At 39.1% G+C, this 23,503-nt stretch overlaps 2 protein-coding genes across 6 annotated transcripts in view; one reads left to right on the top strand and one right to left on the bottom strand.

Moving 5' to 3' along the window:
• The window catches only part of TFEC (transcription factor EC), a 789,619-nt gene that overhangs the window by 309,940 nt on the left and 456,176 nt on the right, over positions 1-23,503 (bottom strand). The window lies entirely within an intron of this gene.
• Positions 1-23,503, top strand: part of TES (testin LIM domain protein) — a 64,047-nt gene that overhangs the window by 24,325 nt on the left and 16,219 nt on the right. Inside the window, 1 exon segment of the mRNA NM_001195318.1 lies at positions 12,143-12,228. Coding sequence (NP_001182247.1) covers positions 12,143-12,228 — 86 coding nt within the window.

Here is a 23,503-nt window from a genome sequence, read left to right as displayed (position 1 = left end):
GATCATCAAAAAAGCAAAAGCATTCCAGAAAAACATCTACTTCTGCTTCATTGACTATGCCAAAGTCTTTGACCGTGTGGATCACCACAACCTGTGGAAAATTCATCAAGAGATGGAAATACCAGACCACCTTACCTGCCTCCTGAGAAATCTGTATGCAAGTCAAGAAGCAACAGTTAGAACTGGACATGGAACAAAAGACAGGTTTCAAATTGGAAAAGGAGTATGTCAAGGCTACATATTGTCACCCTGCTTATTTAACTTATATGCAGAGTACATCATGAGAAATGCTGGACTGGATGATGCTCAAGCTGGAATCAAGACTGCCGGGAGAAATAACAATACCCTCAGATACACAGATGACACAACCCTTATGGCAGAAAGCGAAGAAGAACTAAAGAACCTCTTGATGAAGGTGAAAAAGGACAGTGAAAAACTTGGCTTAAAACTCAACATTCAATAACAAAGATCATGGCATCCGGTTCCATCACTTCATGGCAAACAGATGGGGGAAACACTGGAAACAGTGACAGACTTTATTTTGGGGGTCTCCAAAATCACTGCAGATGGTGACTGAAGCCACGAAATTAAAGGACACTTGCTCCTTGGAAGAAAAACTGTGACCAACCTAGACAGCATATTAAAAAGCAGAGACATTACTTGACCAACACAGGTCCTTCTAGTCAAAGCTTTGGTTTTTCCAGTAGTTATGTATGGATGTGTGAGTTGGACTGTAAAGAAAGCTGAACACTGAAGAATTGATACTTTTGAACTGTGGTGTTGGAGAAGACTCTTGAGAGTCCCTTGGACTGCAAGGAGATACAACCAGCCTATCCTAAAGGAAATCAATCTGAATGTTCATTGGAAGGACTGATGCTGAAGCTGAAACTCCAATATTTTGTCCACCTGATGCAAAGAACTGGCTCATTTGAAAAGACCCTGATGGTGGGAAAGATTGAAGGCGGGAGGAGAAGGGGACAGCAGAGGATGAGATGATTGGATGGCATCACCGACGCGATGGACATGAGTTTGAGTAGACTCCAGGAATTGGTGATGGACAAGGAAGCCTGGCGTGCTGCAGTCCATGGGGTTGCAAAGAGTGGGACATGACTGAGCAACTGAACTGAACTGATGCCTTCAAGGCACTTGCAATCTAATGTCCTTTCCAGACTGGCACTGAATTCTCCTAGCATCCAAATATCAGCCATGTTTATTCAAAAAGCTACTCTACATAAAGTATCAAGCCCTGTGAGACACTTAGGAGAAACCCTCCTATATGGTCAATACTCTGAAATTTACAATCAACAAATTATACAAGTACATAAACATAAGCATACCTGTTACATGCTAGTTAATACTGCAGAGAAAGTAAGTGCTGCAGAAGTTTTTCCAGGAATTCACAGGAGGGGTTATAGTAGTTAGTCATGATGCAGTGAGTAAAGGTAAAATTTTAAATGGTAATTGTAATTTCCAAACTTAAATTACTTGAGTGATTTTAAATATCTGGAACAGTGAAAAGGAGCTGGACAGGACTGAGCGACTGAACTGACTGAAGGCTGACTTTGTAAATCAGCAATGAGCTACACTGAGTTCTTAGTATAAAACCTCTGCTAACTGATTGAGCTTCTAGTTACATTAGCTGAGCTTCCAAGTTTCATTCAGAAATACAGAATGAGGTGGTATTGGTCTAGTATGTTTCTGGTATTTTAGGCCAGTATTGCTCAAACCAGATGATTCAGATTTGAAGGCAGGCAAGAATTTGTTTAGGTGGCCATTTAACTTAGAGGCAGAATCATACTTAGTTCTCCATATTATATAAGCCAATAAACCTTTGTTTCAGGATTTTATACACACCCACAAACATACAAGTTTGTATGTGTGTGCATGTTCTCTTTCAGGAGATAAAATGTATTTCTTTTTTTAAAAATTTATTTAATTGGAGGCTAATTACTTTACAATATTGTATTGGTTTTGCCATACATTGACATGAATCTGCCGCAGGTGTACAGGTGTTCCCCATCCTGAACCTCCCTCCCACCTCCCTCCCCATCCCATCCCTCTGGGTCATCCCAGTGCATCAGCCCCAAGCACCATCTCATGCATCAAACCTGGACTGGCGCTTAGTTTCACATATGATAATATACATGTTTCAATGCCATTCTCCAATCATCCCACCCTCACCCTCTCCCACAGAGTCCAAGAGACTGATGTATACATCTGTGTCTCTTTTGCTGTCTCACATAGAGGGTTATCATTACCATCTTTCTAAATTCCATATATATGCATTATTATACTATATTGTTCTTCTTTCTGGCTTACTTCACTCTGTATAGTAGGATCCAGTTTCATCCACCTCATTAGAACTGATTCAAATGTATTCTTTTTAATGGCTGAGTAATACTCCATTGTGTATATGTACCACATCCATTCGTCTGCTGATGGACATCTAGGTTGCTTCCATGTCCTGGCTATTATAAACAGTGCTGCGATGAACATTGGGGTACACGTGTCTCTTTCAATTCTGGTTTTCTAGGTGTGTATGCCCAGCAGTGGGATTGCTGGGTCATATGGCAGTTCTATTTCCAGTTTTTTAAGGAATCTCCACACTCTTCTCCATAGTGGCTGTACTAGTTTGCATTCCCACCAACAGTGTAAGAGGGTTCCCTTCTCTCCACACCCTCTCCAGCATTTATTGCTTGTAGACTTTTGGATCACAGCCATTCTGACTGGTGTGAAATGGTACCTCATTGTGGTCTTGATTTGCATTTCTCTGATAATGAGTGATGTTGAGCATCTTTTCATATGTTTGTTAGCCATCTGTATGTCATCTTTGGAGAAATGTCTGTTTATTTCTTTGGCCCATTTTTTGATTGGGTCATTTATTTTTCTGGAATTGAGCTGCAGGAGTTGCTTGTATATTTTTGAGATTAATTCTTTGTCAGTTGCTTCATTTGCTATTATTTTCTCCCATTCTGAAGGCTGTCTTTTCACCTTACTTATAGTTTCCTTTGTTGTGCAGAAGCTTTTAATTTTAATTAGATCCCATTTGTTTATTTTTGCTTTTATTTCCAGTATTCTGGGAGGTGGGTCATAGAGGATCCTGCTGTGATTTATGTCAGAGAGGGTTTTGCCTATGTTCTCCTCTAGGAGTTTTATAGTTTCTGGTCTTACGTTTAGATCTTTAATCCATTTTGTTTATTTTTGTGTATGGTGTTAGAAAGTGATCTAGTTTCATTCTTTTACAAGTGGTTGACCAGTTTTCCCAGCACCACTTGTTAAAGAGATTGTCTTTACTCCATTGTATATTCTTGCCTCCTTTGTCGAAGATAAGGTATCCATAGGTGTGTAGATTTATCTCTGGGCTTTGTATTTTGTTCCATTGATCTATATTTCTGTCTTTGTGCCAGTACCATACTGTCTTGATGACTTGGCTTTGTAGTAGAGCCTGAAGTCAGGCAGGTTGATTCCTCCGGTTCCATTCTTCTTTCTCAAGATTGCTTTGGCTATTCAAGGTTTTTTGTATTTCCATACAAATTTTGAAATTATTTCTTCTAGCTCTGTGAAAAATACCATTGGTAGCTTGATAGGGATTGCATTGAATCTATAGATTGCTTTGGGTAGTATACTCATTTTCACTATATTGATTCTTCCAACCCATGAACATGGTATATTTCTCCATCTATTAGTGTCCTCTTTGATTTCTTTCACCAGTGTTTTGTAGTTTTCTATATATAGGTTTTTTGTTTCTTTAGGTAGATATATTTCTAAGTATTTTATTCTTTTCATTGCAGTGGTGAATGGAATTGTGTCCTTAATTTCTCTATTTTCTCATTATTAGTGTATAGGAATGCATTTCTGTGTGTTGATTTTATATCCTGCAACTTTACTATATTCTTTGATTAGCTCTAGTAATTTTCTGATGGAATTTTTAGGGTTTTCTATGTAGAGGATCATGTCATCTGCAAACAGAGTTTTACTTGTTCTTTTCCAATTTGGATTCCTTTTATTTCTTTTTCTGCTCTGACTTCTGTGGCCAAAACTTCCAAAACTATGTTGAATAGTAGTGGTGAGAGTGGGCACCCATGTCTTATTCCTGACTTGAGGGGAAATGCTTTCAATTTTTTACCATTGGGGATAATGTTTGCTGTGGGTTTGTCATATATAGCTTTTATTATGTTGAGGTATGTTGCTTCTATTCCTGCTTTCTGGAGAGTTTTTATCATAAATGGATGTTGAATTTTGTCAGAGGCTTTCTCTGCATCCATTGAGATAATCATATGGCTTTTATTTTTCAATTTGTTAATGTGGTATATTACATTGATTTGCAGATATTGAAGAATCCTTGCATCCCTGGGATAAAGCCCACTTGGTCATCTTTTTAATGTATTGTTGGATTCTGTTTGCTAGAATTTTGTTAAGGATTTTTGTATCTATGTTCATCAGTGATATTGGCCTGTAGTTTTCTTTTTTTGTGGCATCTTTGTCAGATTTTGGTATTAGGGTGATGGTGGCCTCATAGAATGAGTTTGGAAGTTTACCTTCCTCTGCAATTTCTGGAAGAGTTTGAGTAGGATAGGTGTTAGCTCTTCTCTAAATTTTTGGTAGAATTCAGCTGGGAAGCCATCTATTCCTGGGCTTTTGTTTGCTGGAAGATTTCTGATTACAGTTTCAATTTCCATGCTTGTGATGAGTCTGTTAAGGTTTTCTATTTTTCCTGGTTCAGTTTTGGAAAGTTGTGCTTTTCTAAGAATTTGTCCATTTCTTCCAAGTTGTCCATTTTATTGGCATATAGTTGCTGATAGTAGTCTCTTATGATCCTTTGTATTTTTGTGTTGTCTGTTATGATCTCTCCATTTTCATTTCTAATTTTATTGATTTGATTTTTCTCCCTTTGTTTCTTGATGATTCTGGCTAATGGTTTGTCAATTTTATTTATCTTCTCAAAGAACCAGCTTTTGGCTTTGTTGATTTTTTGCTTTGTTCTCTTTTGTTTCTTTTTCATTTGTTTCTGCCCTAATTTTTAAGCTTTCTTTCCTTCTGCTAACCCTGGGTTTCTTCATTTCTTCCTTTTCTAGTTGCTTTAGGTGTAGAGTTAGGTTATTTGACTTTTTTCTTGTTTCTTGAGGTAAGCCTGTATTGCTATGAACCTTCCTCTTAACACTGCTTTTACAGTGTCCCACAGGTTTTGGGTTGTTGTGTTTTCATTTTCATTCGTTTCTATGCATATTTTGATTTCTTTTTTGATTTCTTCTATGATTTGTTGGTTATTCAGCAGCATGTTGTTCAGCCTCCATATGTTGGAATTTTTAATAGTTTTTCTCCTGTAATTGAGATCTGATCTTACTGCATTGTGGTCAGAAAAGATGTTTGGAATAATTTCAATTGTTTTGAATTTACCAAGGCTAGATTTATGGCCCAGGATGTGATCTGTCCTGGAGAAGGTTCCGTGTGCACTTGAGAAAAAGGTGAAATTCATATAATTGTTATATCTTCCTATTGGATTGATCCTTTGATCATTATGTAGTGTCCATCTGTGTCTCTTTTCACAGCCTTTGTTTTAAAGTCTATTCTATCTGATATGAGTATTGCTACTCCTGCTTTCTTTTGGTCTCTGTTTGCCTGGAATATCTTTTTCCAGCCCTTCACTTTCAGTCTGTATGTGTCCCTTGTTTTGAGGTGGGTCCCTTATAGACAGCATATATAGGTGTCTTGGTTTTATATCCATTTAGCCAGTCTTTGTCTTTTGGCTGGGGCATTAAACCCATTTACATTTAAGGTAATTATTGATATGTATGATCCCATTGCCATTTACTTTATTTTTTGGGGTTCGAGTTTATATACCCTTTCTGTGTTTCCTCTCTAGAGAGGATCCTTTAGTATTTGTTGGAGAGCTGGTTTGGTGGTGCTTAATTTTTTCAGTTTTTGCTCTCTGCAAAGCTTTTGATTTCTCCTTCATATTTGAATGAGATCCTTGCTGGGTACAGTAATCTGGCCTGTAGGTTTCCTTTCATCATTTTAAGTATGTCTTGCCATTCCCTCCTGGCCTGAAGAGTTTCTATTGAAAGATCAGCTGTTATCCTTATGGGAATCCCCTTGTGTGTTATTTGTTGTTTTTCCCTTGCTGTTTTTAATATTTGTTCTTCGTGTTTGATCTTTGTTAATTTGATTAATATGTGTCTTGAGGTGTTTCACCTTGGGTTTATCCTGTTTGGGACTCTCTGGGTTTCTTGGACTTGGGTGATTATTTCCTTCCCCATTTTAGGGAAGTTTTCAACTATTATCTCCTCAAGTATTTTCTCATGGTCTTTCTCTTTGTCTTCTTCTGGGACTCCTATGATTCGAATGTTGGCGCATTTAACATTGTCCCAGAGATCTCTGAGATTGTCCTCATTTCTTTTAATTTGTTTTTCTTTTTTCCTCTCTGTTCCATTCTATCTTCTACCTCACTTATCCTATCTTCTGCCTCCGTTATTCTACCGTTGATTCCCTCCAGAGTGTTTTTGATCTCATTTATTTCATTATTCATTATATATTGACTCTCTTTTATTTATTCTAGGTCCTTGTTAAACCTTTCTTACATCTTCTCAATCCTTGTATCCAGGCTGTTTATCTGTAATTCCATTTTGTTTTCAAGATTTTAGATCATTTTTGCTATCATTATTCAGAATTCTTTATCAGGTAGATTCCCTATCTCTTCCTCTTTGGTTTGGTTTGGTGGGCATTTATCCTGTTCCTTTACCTGCTGGGTATTTCTCTGCCTTTTCATCTTGTTTATATTGCTGTGTTTGGGGTGGCCTTTCCATATTCTGGCAGTTTGTGGAGTTCTCTTTATTGTGGAGTTTCCTTGCTGTGGGTGGGGTTGGATGGGTGGCTTGTCAAGGTTTTCTGTTTAGGGAAGCTTGTGTCTGTGTTCTGCTGGGTGGAGCTGGATTTCTTCTCTCTGGAGTGCAATGAAGTGTCCAGTAATGTGTTATGCGATGTCAGTGGTTTTGGAGTAACTTTGGGCAGCCTGTATGTTGAAGCTCAGGGCTGTGTTCCTGTGTTGCTGGAGAATTTGCATGATATATCTTGCTCTGGAACTTGTTGGCCCTTGGGTGTTGCTTGGTTTCAGGGTAGGTATGGAGACATTTGATGAGCTCCTACTGATTAATGTTCCCTGGAGTCAGGAGTTCTCTGGTGTTCTCAGGATTTGGACTTGAGCCTCCTGCCTCTGGTTTTCAGTCTTATTCTTACAGTAGGCTCAAGACTTGTCCATCTATACAGCACCAGTGATAAAACATCTAGGTTAAAGATGAAAGGTTTCTCCACAGTGAGGGATACCCAGAAAGGTTCACAGAGTTACATGGAGAAGAGAAGAGGGAGGAGGGAGATAGAGGTGACCAGGAGGAGAAGAGGGGGAACCAAAAGAGGAGAGAGAAAGCTAGCCAGTAATCACTTCCTTATGTGTGCTCCGCAGTCTGGACCGCTCAGAGATGTTCATGGAGTTACACACAGAAGAGAAGAGGGAGGAAGGAGACAGAGGTGGCCAGGAGGATAAAGAGGGGGATCAAAAGGAGAGAGACAGATCCAGCCAGTAATCAGTCCCCTAAGTGTTCTCCACCGTCTGGAACACACAAAGAGATTCACAGAGTTGGGTAGAGAAGAAAAGTGGAGGGGGAGATAGAGGCGACCTGGTGGAGAAAAAGGAGAGTCAAAAGGGGGAGAGAGCAGTCAGGCCAGTGATCTCGCTCCCTCACAAAAATGAGTACTGAAGATCAGGTTCTTAAAGGTACAAAGTTGATAACAAATACTAAAAAGCAAAAATTAAAAATCTATTGTAGAAGTTGGATTCTCAAAAATACAATATTAAAAAAACAAAGTCACAAAAATTATAAAATATATATATATGAAGTTTGCTCTAAAAATTAGGGTCTTTTTTTTCAAAGTAATAGTAGGTAATGAAAAGTAAAGGAATAATAGAGAATTTTAAAAAAATTTTTTAATTAAAAAATGATAATAGTAAAAATATATCTCGGACTTTCTTTGGTAATGTGGACAGTGTGGGGTCAGTTCATTCTCCCATAGTTCCTTGATCTGGCTTATACCTCTCAAGATCTATAGGCTGCTTCCTATGTAGTCGGTGCTAACTACAGGGTTTTATTCTATTGCACCTGTCTCTTCCAAGGCAGTTCCCTCTGTTTGTTTTAGCTTCTTCTGTTTGCTGGTCTCTTCAGTGTCTAATTTCCGCCCTGACACAAGGGGGCGGTGGTGGGCACTTTTTTAGGCTCACTTGTTCAGTCGTGCTGTGGGGAGGGAGGAACGCTGCAAACAAATAACACTGGTGTGTGCTCGCAGTGTCTTAGCCACACTGGGTTTGCCCCTGCTCACAGCCTTATGGAAGAAAGTGAAGAGGAACTAAAAAGCCTCTTGATGAAAGTGAAAGAGGAGAGTGAAAAAGTTGGCTTAAAGCTCATCATTCAGAAAACTAAGGTCATGGCATCTGGTCCCATCACTTCATGGCAAATAGAAGGGGAAACAGTTGAAACAGTGTCAGACTTTAATTTTTTGGCTTCCAAAATCACTGCAGATGGTGATTGCAGCCATGAAATTAAAAGACGCTTACTCCTTGGAAGGAAAGTTATGACCAACCTAGATAACATATTGAAAAGCAGAAACATTACTTTGCCAATAAAGGTCCGTCTAGTCAATGCTATGGTTTTTCCAGTGGTCATGTATGGATGTGAGAGTTGGACTGTGAAGAAAGCTGAGTGCCGAAGAATTGATGCTTTTGAACTGTGGTATTGGAGAAGACTCTTGAGAGTCCCTTGGACTGCAAGGAGATCCAACCAGTCCATTCTAAAGGAAATCAGCCCTGGGTGTTCTTTGGAAGGAATGATGCTAAAGCTGAAACTCCAGTACTTTGGCCACCTCATGCAAAGAGTTGGCTCATTGGAGAAGACTCTGATGCTGGGAGGGATTTGGGAGCAGGAGGAAAAGGGGATGACAGAGGATGAGATGGCTGGATGGCATCACTGACTCGATGGACGTGAGTCTGAATGAACTCCGGGAGTTGGTGATGGACAGGGAGGCCCGGCATGCTGCGATTCATGGGGTCGCAAAGAGTCGGACACAACTGAGTGACTGAACTGAACTGAACTGAACGGCGTGTGTGCTTTCCCTGTCTACACTGCTTAGGCTCTAGGTTGCTCTGCCGGGAACTGTCTAAGGCCGGCCCTGGGTTGCATGCACTTCCCAGGTCTTAACCGCTCAGGTTCAGGTACTCGGATACTCCACAGAGGCACAGACTCGGTTGGGCCTGTGTTTTGTGCCCATCCCAGGTCTGAGCAACTCAAGTGACCAGGTGCTTGGCGAGAATGGTCGCTGCAACTTATGGCCTCCCCCCATCCCTGCCGCTCGGTTTTCTGGGTGTACAACGGAGCACCTTCTCAGGTGTGCTGTGTGTCTCTTCTGGGGATCTGATCTTTGGCTGCAACCCTCCCGGCAGATGTTGACCATCCAGAATCCCAAGAAGTCTTGGTTAGCAACGAAGCCTGCTTGCAGTTTGGTAGATGATGCCTCTCTGGGGCCGCGATTGCCCCCTTCCAGTTCTGGCTACCCTCGCCTGCCTCTCTGGCAGGGGATGGTCCAGTCCGCAGCCGGCTAGCTCTGCTCAGTCCTTTGTTCTGTGAGCAGGCCTGGCGATGTCTTAGGTTAGGGCTTTTCTTGGGATAGCTATCCCACAGACTGGTTTGCTATCTCAAGTTAGTTCCCTCAGATTGCCCTCGGGGCATTCAGGCCTGGTCCTTACTGTAAGCAGTGCAGCCCGCACCTCCCTGCCCAGCCCCTGCTTGCTAGTGGCAGATGTGGGCATCTGCGAGCATCTGCGGGTGTCTGAGGCTGCTTCTCCACTGGGAGTTACCGTTGGGCACGTAATCTGTGGGTTTTAATTATTTATTTATGTTTTTTCCCCGTTATGTTGCCCTCTGAGGTTCCAGGGCTTGCCACAGACTCGCCAGTGAGAGTGTTTCCTGGTGTTTGAAAACTTCTCTCTTTTTTAAGGCTCCCTTCCCCAGACAGATCTCTGTCCCTACCTCTTTGTCTCTCTTTTTATCTTTTATATTTTTTCCTACATCTTTTTGAAGACAATGGGCTGCTTTTCTGGGTGCCTGATGTCCTCTGCCAGCATTAAGAAGTTGTTTTGTGGAATTTACTCAGCATTCAAATGTTTTTTCGATGAATTTGTGGGGGAGAAAGTGGTCTCCCCGTCCCATTCCTCCGCCATCTTAGGACCGCCTCAAAATGTATTTCTTACTGTGAGTTTAGAAGCAGCTGATTTAAGCTGAGCTATGTGATTAAGCCTTAATAATATAATCTTAATTTTCATCTGAGATTCAGTTTAGCAGGGGATACATGGAACATAGTATGAGGCAAATCCATATACCAGACAGACTCAGGATCATTACCTCTCCTGTAATGGAAAACGAGGAAGGGCTGGAAAAATAATTGACCTTTTTAGATTTGCTATTCATTTTACTATGGATATCGTAGTGGAGAGAAAAACTCTTTAATTATGTTCATCGCAAAAGACCAGTAAACTAAAATAGCTAGAATCTGTCTTTTGGTAACCCATTTTATTTCTGTACTGTGAACTATAATGATAAGTGACAAGAAAATAATTTGATTCTTTCAAAGAAAAAAACAAAGTGGCTAGTGTTAAAGTATACAATTTAGAGAATTTTTAATCTTTTGAAAATGGTAATGGAGATATGGCAAAGGTAATAAAGTATAGTTAATGCTGGACAGGTTTTTATCACGTTTAGCAAATGTTCTTGAAATGGTCTAACTTTAAAAATCGTAGGTTCTCCTAAGCAGCTGGGTAGACCAGCTGGTTTTGAATATGCCCTTAGTTATGTAAAAGAATGTGGTAAAATTCTTAAGAAAAAAGGAAGGGCTTCATTTAAACTTCATGGGCTGATCAAGCTGATCTTTCATGGAACAAGTTACAGTGTGTTTTGTTTTAAATTTTTTAATCAAAGGATAGTTGCTTTACAGAATTTCGTGGTTTTGATTGCAGTGACAAACACAACTTGATAAAGCTACAAAAGGGAGCCATTGAAAAAAGTCTCTTGTCTGACTTGTAACACTCACTCCAGACACTAAACAGTAACAAATCTGTCAGCAGTCAGTGATACGAATGATGGAAGCACTGGTGATTTGTTGATGTGCTGAAGCAAAGCTAGTTGATCTTTTTCACTCTAATACCAATAGTTGGGTTACAGAGCTTACATTGCCTTCTGGTGTCCTTCCCTCATCTGCACCCCTCCTCTTTTGCTTATTAAGTCATGTCTCAGCAGTTCCTGAGAATTACTGTTAATATGGTAGAAGGAAAAAAAATGGTTTGCTATATAAGGGCAGTAGTGCACTCCCTGTACCCCTATCTAGGGCATAAGAGCACAGACCTTGAAATCAGACTTGGAGTCAGATCTCTTGTACACCATTTATTAACACGTTGATCTTAAGTAAGCTCTGTGGCCTGTCAGAGTTTCAGTTGTCGTCTCTTAAGATGGAGAATAGAATTGCCTACTTTATAAGTATTTTATGAGGTTCTGTAAAATTTCAGTGAGATAAATGCTCATCTCTATCCCTGTCATTCAGTATATTTGTCATTGCTATTATTGTTATTATATTTATCAAAAATGAAATAATAATATTAAATCAATTTTAATTAAATAATTAAAACAATATTTCCCCCAATCATTTGCATATTCCTTGTTTGCCAAAAAATATGTCATTTGGGGCCAGGCTTGCTTTCCAAGCTCTGGCTCCTCTGACTGTTCCCTGTACCTATTATATACAGGGCATGTGGTGGCCAAAAAGATAAATTCATGACTTTTTGTGACTTTTGCAATCTGTTTAGTCTTCTATATAGTTGTATTCTAATGCTTTTTTATTCATGAAAAAGGCAATAAGAATACAGGGTATGTTGTGTATGCACTTGGAATCGCCATAGAGCATACCTGGGTGTCATCACTGACTAAACAATGTGATACCCATGAAAGATCTGTTTGAAAGTTATATCAAGAGGAGTAGTAAATTGAATTAAAGTTGTGGTCTATTGATTTTTTAAAAACATAATAAATCCATGTTGTTTTCTCTTTAACAGATGGGTCTAGGTCATGAGCAAGGATTTGGAGCCCCTTGTTTAAAATGCAAAGAAAAATGTGAGGGATTCGAACTGCACTTCTGGAGGTAAGGTTTTGAAAACTAAAGCCACAGTAGTAATTTCTGCTTTTTGGCACTGCTTCCTCAGACAGTGGAGACTGCTTACAAGTTATCCAGCATGGTTGATAAGTTGTGATCTAGTGTATTCTTTTCTAAGAAATAAGAAATAAAGCTATTCTGACTTGTTTATCATTATTTGAGCTTATTGAGCTATAGTGACTGTATTTATTTGCTTGATTTATTTGCTGGTTTTCAGTTTTCCTGTGAGACTAAAATATTGAATATGTCTCTTCTCTGAGTGGCAAATAAGTTTATGGTAATCCTGAAGGACTATTTATTAGCTGTTATTCTTTTATTAAGAATGGAGAACTATATTCTTTTATTAAAATGGACAACTATGCACATCTCATCTGTATATTTGTGATTAAACAATAAATACAATGAATTGAGCATTCATGTCCTAGTTGTCAGGAAATGGACTTGAATCTAGTTTTTTTTTTTCCCCAAAATTTTCAGCTGTAAATTTACTACTGAAAACCTTTGAAAAGCTTGAGTTAAAAAAAATGATAATCCTTTGCCAATGTCTTGATTTGAATCAAGTGCCTACCTATGGAAGACAAATGTTAGTGGATCAAAAATGTGAATTTTTTATAGCTCTTATTTGCATGTTTTTTTAAAATTGTTATTCTATGTCATATAAACCTAAAATTGGTATTTTAAATCCATTCTTTTAAAGAACATAAATGTTGTTCATCAGTGGCTGCCAAGACCATAATGATAGTTTATAAGTGTTCAAAGTTCAGTTCAGTTCAGTTCATTTCAGTCGCTCAGTCATGTCCGAGTCTTTGCGACCCCATGAATTACAGCACGCCAGGCCTCCCTGTCCATCACCAACTCCCGGAGTTCACTCAGATTCGCATCCATCGAGTCAGTGATGCCATCCAGCCATCTCATCCTCAGTCGTCCCCTTCTCCTCCTGCCCTCAATCCCTCCCAGCATCAAAGCCTCTTCCAGTGAGTCAACTCTTCGCATGAGGTGGCCAAAGTACTGGAGTTTCAGCTTTAGCATCATTCCTTCCAAAAAAATCCCAGGGTTGATCTCCTTCAGAATGGACTGGTTGGATCTCCTTGCAGTCCAAGGGACTCTCAAGAGTCTTCTCCAACACCACAGTTCAAAAGCATCAATTCTTCGGCACTTAGCTTTCTTCACAGTCCAACTCTCACATCCATACATGACTAATGGAAAAACCATAGCCTTGACTGCTGCTGCTAAGTCACTTCAGTCGTGTCTGACTCTGTGTGACCCCATAGACGGCAGCACACGAGGCTCCGCTGTCCCTGGGATTCTCCAGGCAAGAACACTGGAGTGGGTTGCCATTTCCTTCTCCAGTGCTTGAAAGTGAAAAGTGAAAGTGAAGTCGCTCAGTCGTGTCCGACCCTCAGCGACCCCACGGACTGCAGCCTTCCAGGCTCCTCCGCCCATGGGATTTTCCAGGCAAGAATACTGGAGTGGGATGCCATTGACTAGACGGAACTTAGTTGGCAAAGTAATGTCTCTGCTTTTGAATATGCTATCTAGGTTGGTCATAACTTTTCTTCCAAGTTAGAATTAGCATATTATTGCTAGAAGAAAAAATTAAAGTGATCAACCATACATCATTAGGATGGCAGCTGACTGTTAGAATGAATCTCATTTGAGGACCACTCTTACATTGCATATTTCCATAGGAAACACTGTAGAATAAAAAATGTAATCAGCTATAGGGTTGTATACAGTATAAGTTAAAGAAGAATGTAAAATAAAATTTAGGGTATTAAGTTTCTTTAAAAGCTCATTTACATAATAAGTTTTAGGAAACAAGGACAGTTGTTTTAAATAGTGAAGGCAAAGGAAACCTTAGCCCTCCCCCAAATGATGATACAGTTCTTTATGTGTAAGGAGCTAAAATGGCCCAGGGAATTTTAAAATTACAAGATTTTACTGGCTCTTCTTTGTGCCGCCTCTTCAAGGGACATAGCAGTTTGTGAATATGTCTGTAATATTTTGGAAAGGTAAAGTCACCAAACACAAAACAGTTGTCATGCATTAGAATATTTCAGCTCCTGAGAACACAGCTCTTTGTACTCAGTGGATTTTGTGGAGAGCTGCTCTGCCCTCTGCTGGGCACAGTTCTTGCTTTGCAGTCTCACATCATGCTCTTTTTAGTTTGACTATGCATTTGCCTTAACTGCTCATGAGATTTTTATTTAAAGCAGGTTAGTTTATAGTAGTTCTTATTTGCTCTGTATTATTTTTGTATTGTAGATAACTATCATCTGATATTTTCACACAAAAATGTCACGTAAGAGCAGTGACATAAAAATCACTTTATTTATTATCATTTTTCCATGTAGTCTCATCTCTTTACCCTCAGTATTTTCTGAGAATCTATTAAGAACCATAAAAGACTATATCTTCTGGTTGGGCTTCCCTGGTGGCTCAGAGTGTAAAGCATCTGCCTGCAATGCGAGAGACCTGGGTTTGATCCCTGGGTGGGGAAGATCCCCTGGAGAAGGAAATGGCAACCCACTCCAGTATTCTTGCCTGGAAAACCCCATGGATGGAGAAGCCTGGTGGGCTACAGTCCATGGAGTCACAAAGAGTCGGACATGACTGAGCGACTTCACTTTCACTTTTCTTCTGGTTAATAACCACAGTGTTGGGTATGTGATGTAAGCTGACCCAGTCATGGTTCGTCATTTCCTTGTTCACACTGATTGGTCCATTTATGGGCACTTGACAAAAGTCAGATCAGTTGAAACTCTTCCTAGAGGTGGTAGTTGTTGAGTAATTTTACGCTAGGGACCTGCAAACGTCTTGTGTTTCTGATTGCCTCAGGTTGCTTATGAGAAACCATATGCAAGTAAGAAGAAACAAACTCCGATTACTACCTAGTAGTATTTTCATTAGCATGTTGCTGCCTGATCTCCCAGGGTCTCAGAACTCAGGCTGAGTTATTTGCTGTTCCACACACATTCACCAAGCATCTGTTATGATTTAGATATTTTGCCATGTGCTAACTCCAATACTTTGGCCACCTGATGCAAAGAGCTGACTCATTTGAAAGGACCCTGATGCTGGGAGAGATTGAGGGCAGGAGGAGAAGGGGGCGACAGAGGATAAGATGGTTGGATGGCGTCACTGACTCAATGGACATCAGTTTGGGTGGACTCTGGGAGTCGGTGATGGACAGGGAGTCCTGGCATGCTGCGGTTCATGGAGTCACAAAGATCAGACACGACTGAGTGAACTGAACTGAACTGAAGAAAGAGAAAAGTCCCTGATCTCACCCAAAGTGTAGATATTCGTATGATTTACTAGTTTCTCTGCGTTCCCTAGAGTATTTGAGAAGTTATTTATCCCCCATAATCCAGTTTTTTTCCCCTACATTTTCCCTTACATTGTCTGCACAAATGATACTGGCCTCTTTATCCTGTTGGGTAACTGCTCAACCCTCAGATCATGGCTTAAATGTTACTTCTTCAGATAGGTTTTTTGTTTTCTCTTATTTCCCCATTTATGTGGATTCATTCTGTTGTTGCTCTGTATTAATGTACCATGTTTCTTTCCTTCCTGATACACATTGTTCTAGGGCTTCCCAGCTGGCTCAGTGGTAAAGAATCCACCTACCAATCCAGGAGACACAAGAGACAGGGTCCAATCTCTGAGTCGGGAAGCTCCTGGAGTAGAAAATGGCAGCCCACTCCAGCATTCTCGCCTGGAGAATCCCATGGACAGAGGAGCCTGGTGGGCTACAGTCCATGGGGTCACAAAGAGTCAGATACAACTGAACATGTTCACACATATTCATAAAAGACTAGGGCTTTGCCACAGCGTCCAGTCTAACTTGGATTTATATCATCTGTACAAATGGTGTTATTTAGTAGTTCTGTCTTCTTCCTGGCATCAGTCCAGACACATTTCTCAGAATTTATGATAATTCCTTGACCTTTTCACCACAGCTGGAAAGCTTGAGGGTAAGTCCCTTTGACCTCCAGATGAGCCATTTTCGGTACAGTCTTTGAAGACTTTTACAGACTTTCTAAGGCTGGTTGTCCTGAGTGTAACAAAGATTCCAGATTTGGTTCGAGGCCATAGAACTGCTGTGATTGAAGTAGACATGCGGTCTCAGGTTCCTGCCCATTTAACCTCCTCCTCCATCTTCATGGTGACCCTTGACTTCTAAGACCCTTAGGGCTTCTTGGAGCACATTGTGAAAATCAGAGCCTAGTTATTCTTCACTTTTATCAGTCTGACCTTCTATGCAGCCACAAGAATGGTCTTTTGAAAATGGATACTATTGTGTACTTACCAATAGCTTAAGAATCTTAATGCTTTCCCACTGGACTTGATCCTTTGAACAAAGTCTTTGGCCTTTAATGTTAAACCTCAATATCTGTCCTCTGCTTACTCTTCCCACCTTCCTTCCATTTCAAGTACCCTGTGCTTCAATTACTTAGACACATGCTGTTTCCTGAAATTTCTGTGCCTTATCTCATGTTCCCTTTGCCTAGAAAGACCCTATATGGTCAAACTAAAAAGAAATCTCACCACATGGAAACAAAAAGTCCTTCCTGTTCTCTTCAAGTCTTGGCCCAGGCGATGTCTCTGAGAAGCTGTCTTTGCTCCCTGTATGAGTCAGCTCAGCTTCTGTAGTAAAATACCACAGACTGGTTTCTTAATAGCAGAAATGTATTGTCTTATACTTCTGGAGGCTTGAAGCCCAAGACTAAAACATGAGCATGGTTGGGTTCCTGTGAGGAGCCACTTCCTCGTTTGTAGATGGCCACCTCCTGGCCGTATCCTCACATGCCCTTTTCTCTGTGTGTACATGCAGAGAGAGAAGGTCTCTCTCCTCTTATTATATGGCACCAATCTTCTCAGATTAGAACTCCACCCTTATGATCTCATTTAAATTTTATCTCCTAAAAGCTCTCCCAGTACAGTCACATCAGGGGTTAGAGCTTCAAGATATGAATTGGGGGAGGGACCCTGTTCATTCCATAGCACCTTCTTTTCCTGGTTCACACACACCCAAGTAAAGTAAATCATTTTCCCCTTTAGCACCTTGTACACTGTAGAAATCTAGGAAGTAAATGCTCAAATTTCATTTTCTTCATCGTTCGGACCTCCTGCTGGTGCTTTCCATTGGTGGGGCAAGGTGGCCCATTGCCACAGTCCTTAAGTGTCTGCCTGCTAAGGCACTGCACAGGGTACTGTGCAGAGTGGGTCTAGAGAGTGAGTGGGAGAGATCCAGCAGGTATGACTGCCTGTTCAAAGTGTGTCCCAAAGGTTGTAAAAAGCTGAAAACAAACTCTTAGACATACAAACATCTAGAGTGGGATTCATAAGTTAGCTAGCCAAAGCTCATTTCACAGATCGAACTTAAAACCCAAAGGAGTTTTTAAGAAAAGACTTATTTGAGCCTGTTGGTTCTTAGTAAGAAATACATTAACACTTCTTTGTCGCACACCAATAAACACTTGTCTGTTGCTCCATAACAAATTACTATAAATTTAGCAGGTTAAAACAATAACTGGATGTTAATTAACTCAACCTCCATTTGCGCTTTAGGTCAGAAGTCTGGGCTGCTTAGCTGGATTCTCTGCTTAGGCTCCTAAAAGGCTGAAATCAGGGAGTTGGCCAGGTTGAGCTCTAAGAATCTGCCTCCAGGCTCACTCCTTAGGGAGGTAGAATTTATTTCTCTGTGATTGTAGATCTGAGGTCCCTGTTTCCTTGCTGGCTGTTAGCCAGGGGCTACTCTCAGCCTCTGGAAGCCACTCACATGGCAACCTCCGAGCCAACATAGTTGGCTTAGAATCCTTTCTGCACCTCTGATCTCTTCAAATTCCTCTTACACTCCCAGCCAGAGAACTTACTATTTTTTAAGGGCTCTTGTGATTAGATTTGGCACACCTGAATAACCTCTCCTTTTCCATATAAAGTAACATAATAGGAGTAATACCAAGGTGAAGGTCATAAGGACTGTCTTAAAATTCTGTTTATCACAGCACTTTATTTACTTGATTGTACCTCATCCTCATAATACCTTTTGAGATAAGTGGTAGTATTCCTATTTTATATTTGAGAAGTCAAAGACTTAAGGAAAGTTAAATAACTTATTAAGGCATGGCTTATAGATGGCAGAGCTGGAATTTGGACCCAAAGCCTACCAAAACCTTCCTTATCACCACTTTTCTACAGGACAGAACAAAAACTTGAACCCACATTCACACTCTTCTGCCCAGTGAACTGTGGACTGCACCGGCTGTGTGCCCTCCCAGTGTGGCACTTTTGCAGCATAGACATGGTTGTGGACAAAAATATTGTAACTCTGAGCTCTCCTTTTTTTCAGTGTACCAGTAATTACAAAGCTAGAGGAAAATAAAAGATTGAGGATACCTGATATTAATACTTATCATGAAAAAATTACTATCTTCTGGGCACACTTTTAAGTAATATTTAGAAATAACAAATATTTATGAAATGCGAGACAGAAACCCAGGATATGAAGTCTATAGCCAATTATTTCATATTGAAAGTAATATCATTGGAACCATAGATCATTTATTATATAAGTAACAGAATAAGTAATAAAATTATTATTTTATTTAATCCTCGATAAATCGTTTCAATAAAACAGTTGCATTTTACAAGAAAAGTGTTATTTGGATGAATAAAGCATACATCTGTCCAGAGAATTTCTGATTGGGTTAGAGCTGGCTGAAAACTGAAAATTCCCCACCATAAATGGATTAATGCCTGTGTTGAATTCTATAACAGAGGCCCACTCTTAAGTCCATATATGTATATCCCTGTTGTAAAAGGGCAGCTTCCAACCCTTTTAAATTATTCGTTTATAGCAGTGTCATGACCATTCCGTTAAATCACTGTGACTGCTGGCGGTATGTCAGAGCACTCCAGTTGCTACTACTTGCCTTGGAAAAATAATAATTTTTACAAATAGTGCTACAAAAATAACTTCTCTTTTGAGAAGCTGTGAGGGATAGTTTCTTGACTGCTTTCAGCTTGCAACTATAAATCTATCTACTTTTCTGAGCAGTGCTTTTGGTAAGTTTTGTACTCTCCTGAACTTAACTCAAGAACTCTGAAGTTGTAATATAAAATTGTGAGTATACAGTTCTGATTTGTCATGCATATTAATCTTTGCATGTGTATGTGTTAACAGCTTTAAACTTTTTAGGACAAATAGCCCTCCTCACCCTACATCATAGAGCTTCCCAATCTACCAGTCTACCCTCAAATCTTTTTTAGAAAGTCATATAAAAAAGACTGTTTTAAACTAACTTAGTTCAGAGTTTCCCCTACATTTCCCCTTCACACAACTTTAGCCTCCCATGGAAAATTTGGGCAGAAATGCTATAGGGCAGTTTAGAAGATTTAGAGATATGACGGCTATGCTAAGTATGGGAGCGGATTTAAATACTCCCCTCAAATGAATAGCTCAAATAAATTTAATAAAAATAAACTTTTTAAGCCTTACACCTATCATCAAAAGTTACATGTGAATCATCTGAAGAAACATACCGTACACACCTTATAAACATAGCCCCTTGCTCATGGATACTCTGCTCACCTATGCCGTTTTCATTTTATTTCAGGTTGGTCTAAAACAAATTTTTTAAAGTTCCTTGTTTTCTTAAATGTCCTACTCATCCTCAGACTTTCTCTTAGATAAAAAATAACGGTATCTCTCTCTTCCCTAATTTCTCAACAAAATTTTCCGTTTAATAAATTTATTGACTATTTTCCAAATGACTTGAAATTTCCTGAAAGATATTTCTAAAAATTTTAAAAAAAAATTTAAATATGGGAGATTAGAATATAAAACACTGTAGACTAAAACCCCCAAAAAATATTTTTTAAAACCTGGATAAGTAGTGGATAGCGCACATTTCCACAAGGATAGCTCTTGGCACCTGGCCCAGATTTTATGGATTTCTTTCTTGCCTAGTGGTTTGTAGCTGTCCCTTTTTATTGCAGAAACGGAGCTCTGGTTTTCAGAGTCTGGGACGAATGTGGTCATTCCAACTACTACATTGATGACAACTCTCTGGCTAAAAGAACCATCCTACCCTTCTTGAGTCATATTCTTGCCAGTTCTGTTATTGCAGGTCACAGTTTTGGAGTAAGGGTGCAGATGAGGCTTATAGTGTATATTGGGATTTTAAAAACGATCATGAATCAAGCATAGGTTTTCCCCACTTAGGAAACTGTTAATCAGGCATAGGCTGACTCCTTTAGCTACTACTTCTTCCCTCATCACTGCGCTATCAGTGTGGTGTCTTAACCTGAATTTACTTGCTTAATAAAGTTATATTGGATAGGTTAACGGGTAGACAGGGAATATAGATTTTTCTCAGAATGTAAATCTTCAAAGAATCACCAGGATTAATAAGAAGAAGTATAGAGACGGCTAGTATGTCATTGGTTAATATACTTTTTTATATAACATTTTCATAGTAAATATAATTTATTTAACCATGCTACAGCTTGTCATAGCATAGTTCATGCTTTAGAAAGACCACAGGCTTTGTTTCACTTACTCTTTTACTATTAATCCTTCAGATTTTAGAGTCTTACTCTCTATTTCGTGGCATACGTGTTATACTGGTGTACACCTGGACAATAAACGTTTTTGAGGGAACTCCAATATTTGTCACTATCCCTGTAACATGATTCCTTCCTTCTTTAGTCAGTCACTTTGCTAATGCCAGGATGCATGCCATAGTTCACAGCCATATAAGGAGCGAGTTATTTATATAAGAACTGAATTCCCAGCCCACCTCGTTCCCCTCAGGAAGGTGTCATGTTAAACTTGATCCAGAAGCACTGTGGTAGTTTTACGAATAATTACGTTGTTTTCGTTAACTGAAGAACATGCTGTAGCAGGAGAGTATGCTCCTCTCCAGTAGATGAAAGTGTGAGATAACCAGATGGAAGTCTTTCAGGGCTGAGCTAGAATATGCAAACTGTTCAGCAAGTTATTACCAAATGAAGAATTCTGACCGATGTGTACACAAGGGAAGTACTCTGCCTCCCTACCCTACATTTCTTGGCACACTGTCTTTCTCTCTCTTTCTGGGACTGTATAAGTCCACTGTAATATTTTCAGTTTGCATACCTCACCTTAAGAAAAACAGAACATACAAGTAAATAATTATTTAATAATTTGTTATTTGACAAAGTGTTTAGGTTTTTTTTTTTTTGGTAATTTTCTGATGTAGAGAAATCCAATGATTTATATTAATTTTAAATATGTAAGACATTAACTTTTCATGATGCGAATACATTTTTATATGATCGATTCGAGCATGTGTAATTAACAGTTTAGTTTCTCCCTTTCTGATGAATCCTTACCACTTGTATTTCTTTGAACTTTCTTATTGCTCTGATTAGTACCCAAGGAAAAATGAATGAAGTGGCAATGGCAAGGTTGCTTTCTTGCTTCAGATCCTAAAATGAATGCACTAAGTATGACGGATGCTGAGTGCTTGCTGACTTTTTTCCCCAGAAACCCTTTCTAAAGTCCTAATTCCTTTCTACAACTAAAATTACTTTCAATGTAATCAGAAGAAATGTTGATATGTATTGAATGTTTTCTGTATCCAATGAGAAGCAAACCTTTATCAGTTTCTGTTATTGTCTTTATTTTCCTTTATACTTTAGGTTTTGTCTGAATATTTCCTAACGTCCTGAGTTAAACACTTAACTTATTAATTTTTATTCTTCTTTCTAATTTGAGCATACCTTAACTATAATTTTCCTCCTCAGCATCTCTTTAGTTGTATTTTACAAGTTTCAGGAAGTTATAGTTTTGCTTTCTTTTTTCCTAAAATGTTTTTTGTTTTAATTTATATTGTAATTCTTTTCTTTCAACATTTAATTTTTTAAGAGTCTTTTTTAAAAAGTACTCTGTAATGTTTTTGTTGATGATTTTTAACATAACTGCATTCTGTTCAGCTTACCTGGTTGATGATCTGTCCTTGAGACTTGCTCTATGGCCTAGTAGATGTTCGGTTTTTCAAAGTGTTTCAAATAGTTGTAAAAAGAATATATATTCTCCAGTCACTGGATATAATGCTTTCATGTGTCTCTTAGGTCAGGCTTGATACTTGTGTTATTCAAATCTTTATCTCTAATTTTTTTAAATCTCACCATAATGATGGCTTTGTCCATTTGCTTCTTATAGTTCTGTTACTTTTGCTTCTATATGTTGAAGTTAGGTTATTAGGTGGTATTCAGTTAATTGCTGAAGTTAGGTTATTAGGTGGTATTCAGTTAATTGTTATAGCAGAGAAGTGATTTTAAGTATTTGTTACTGTGAAGTGACTCTGATACTCATTGAGGGAAAAAGCCTTAATTGTATTCCCTAATATCATGGCTCAGTTGGTCTAGAATCCACCTGCAATGTGGGAGACCTGAGTTCGATCCCTGGGTTGGAGAGCCCCTATAGAAGGGAAAGGCTACCCACTCCGGTATTCTGGCCTGGAGAATTCCATGGACTTAGTCCATGGGGTCACAAAGAGTTGGACACAACTGAGCGACTTTCACTTTCAATATATGTAACAACGTTTTGCTGGTATTTGCCAGATTTATCTTTTTGCATCATCATACTTTTCATCCTTTCTATGTGGTTAAAATTTAAGTGTTTCTTAAACAGCATATAGTTTAACTACTTTGTTATATTATCCTTCTGAAAGCCTTTATCTTTTAACTGGAGAAATGAGTCCATTTATTGTGACTGTTGATATGCTTGGGTTATATCAACCATCTAATTTGTGCTTTCTACATCTCCTAAGTTCCCAAGTTTATTTTTCTCCGATCTTGTTTGACTGATTACATTTTCATATTTTCATCCCTTTTTATCATAGTTAGAAATTACATTTCTTTCTTTAGTTATCTAGATATTTTAACATATATAGTTAACAACGTCCAATGTTAATCTATATCTTCAGTATCTTCCTGAACAGTGTAAGGATATTGAAATGTTTTTTTTAGCTCTCAGATTTCTCCCTCTAACTTATATGCTATCATTGTGCGGTATTTTAGTTCCAGCTTATATTTTTAATCCCGCAGATTCTTTCTGCTCTCTGTTTTCCTCTGTCATCTTTGCCAGCTTGTGCTCCTGTACCAGGCTCCCTCCTGAGGCCTCATCTCCCTCTGCTCTTCCCCCAGGAGGTGAAAGTGCTCTATTCAACTTATTCCCTGACTTCTGAATTTATATTTTCCACCAGGCTAC

Source organism: Ovis aries, chromosome 4, assembly GCF_016772045.2.
Source record: "Ovis aries strain OAR_USU_Benz2616 breed Rambouillet chromosome 4, ARS-UI_Ramb_v3.0, whole genome shotgun sequence".
Classification (NCBI taxonomy): Eukaryota; Metazoa; Chordata; class Mammalia; order Artiodactyla; family Bovidae; genus Ovis; species Ovis aries.
Note: the sequence above shows the minus strand (reverse complement) of the source record. Positions and strands in the feature narration are given on the sequence as shown.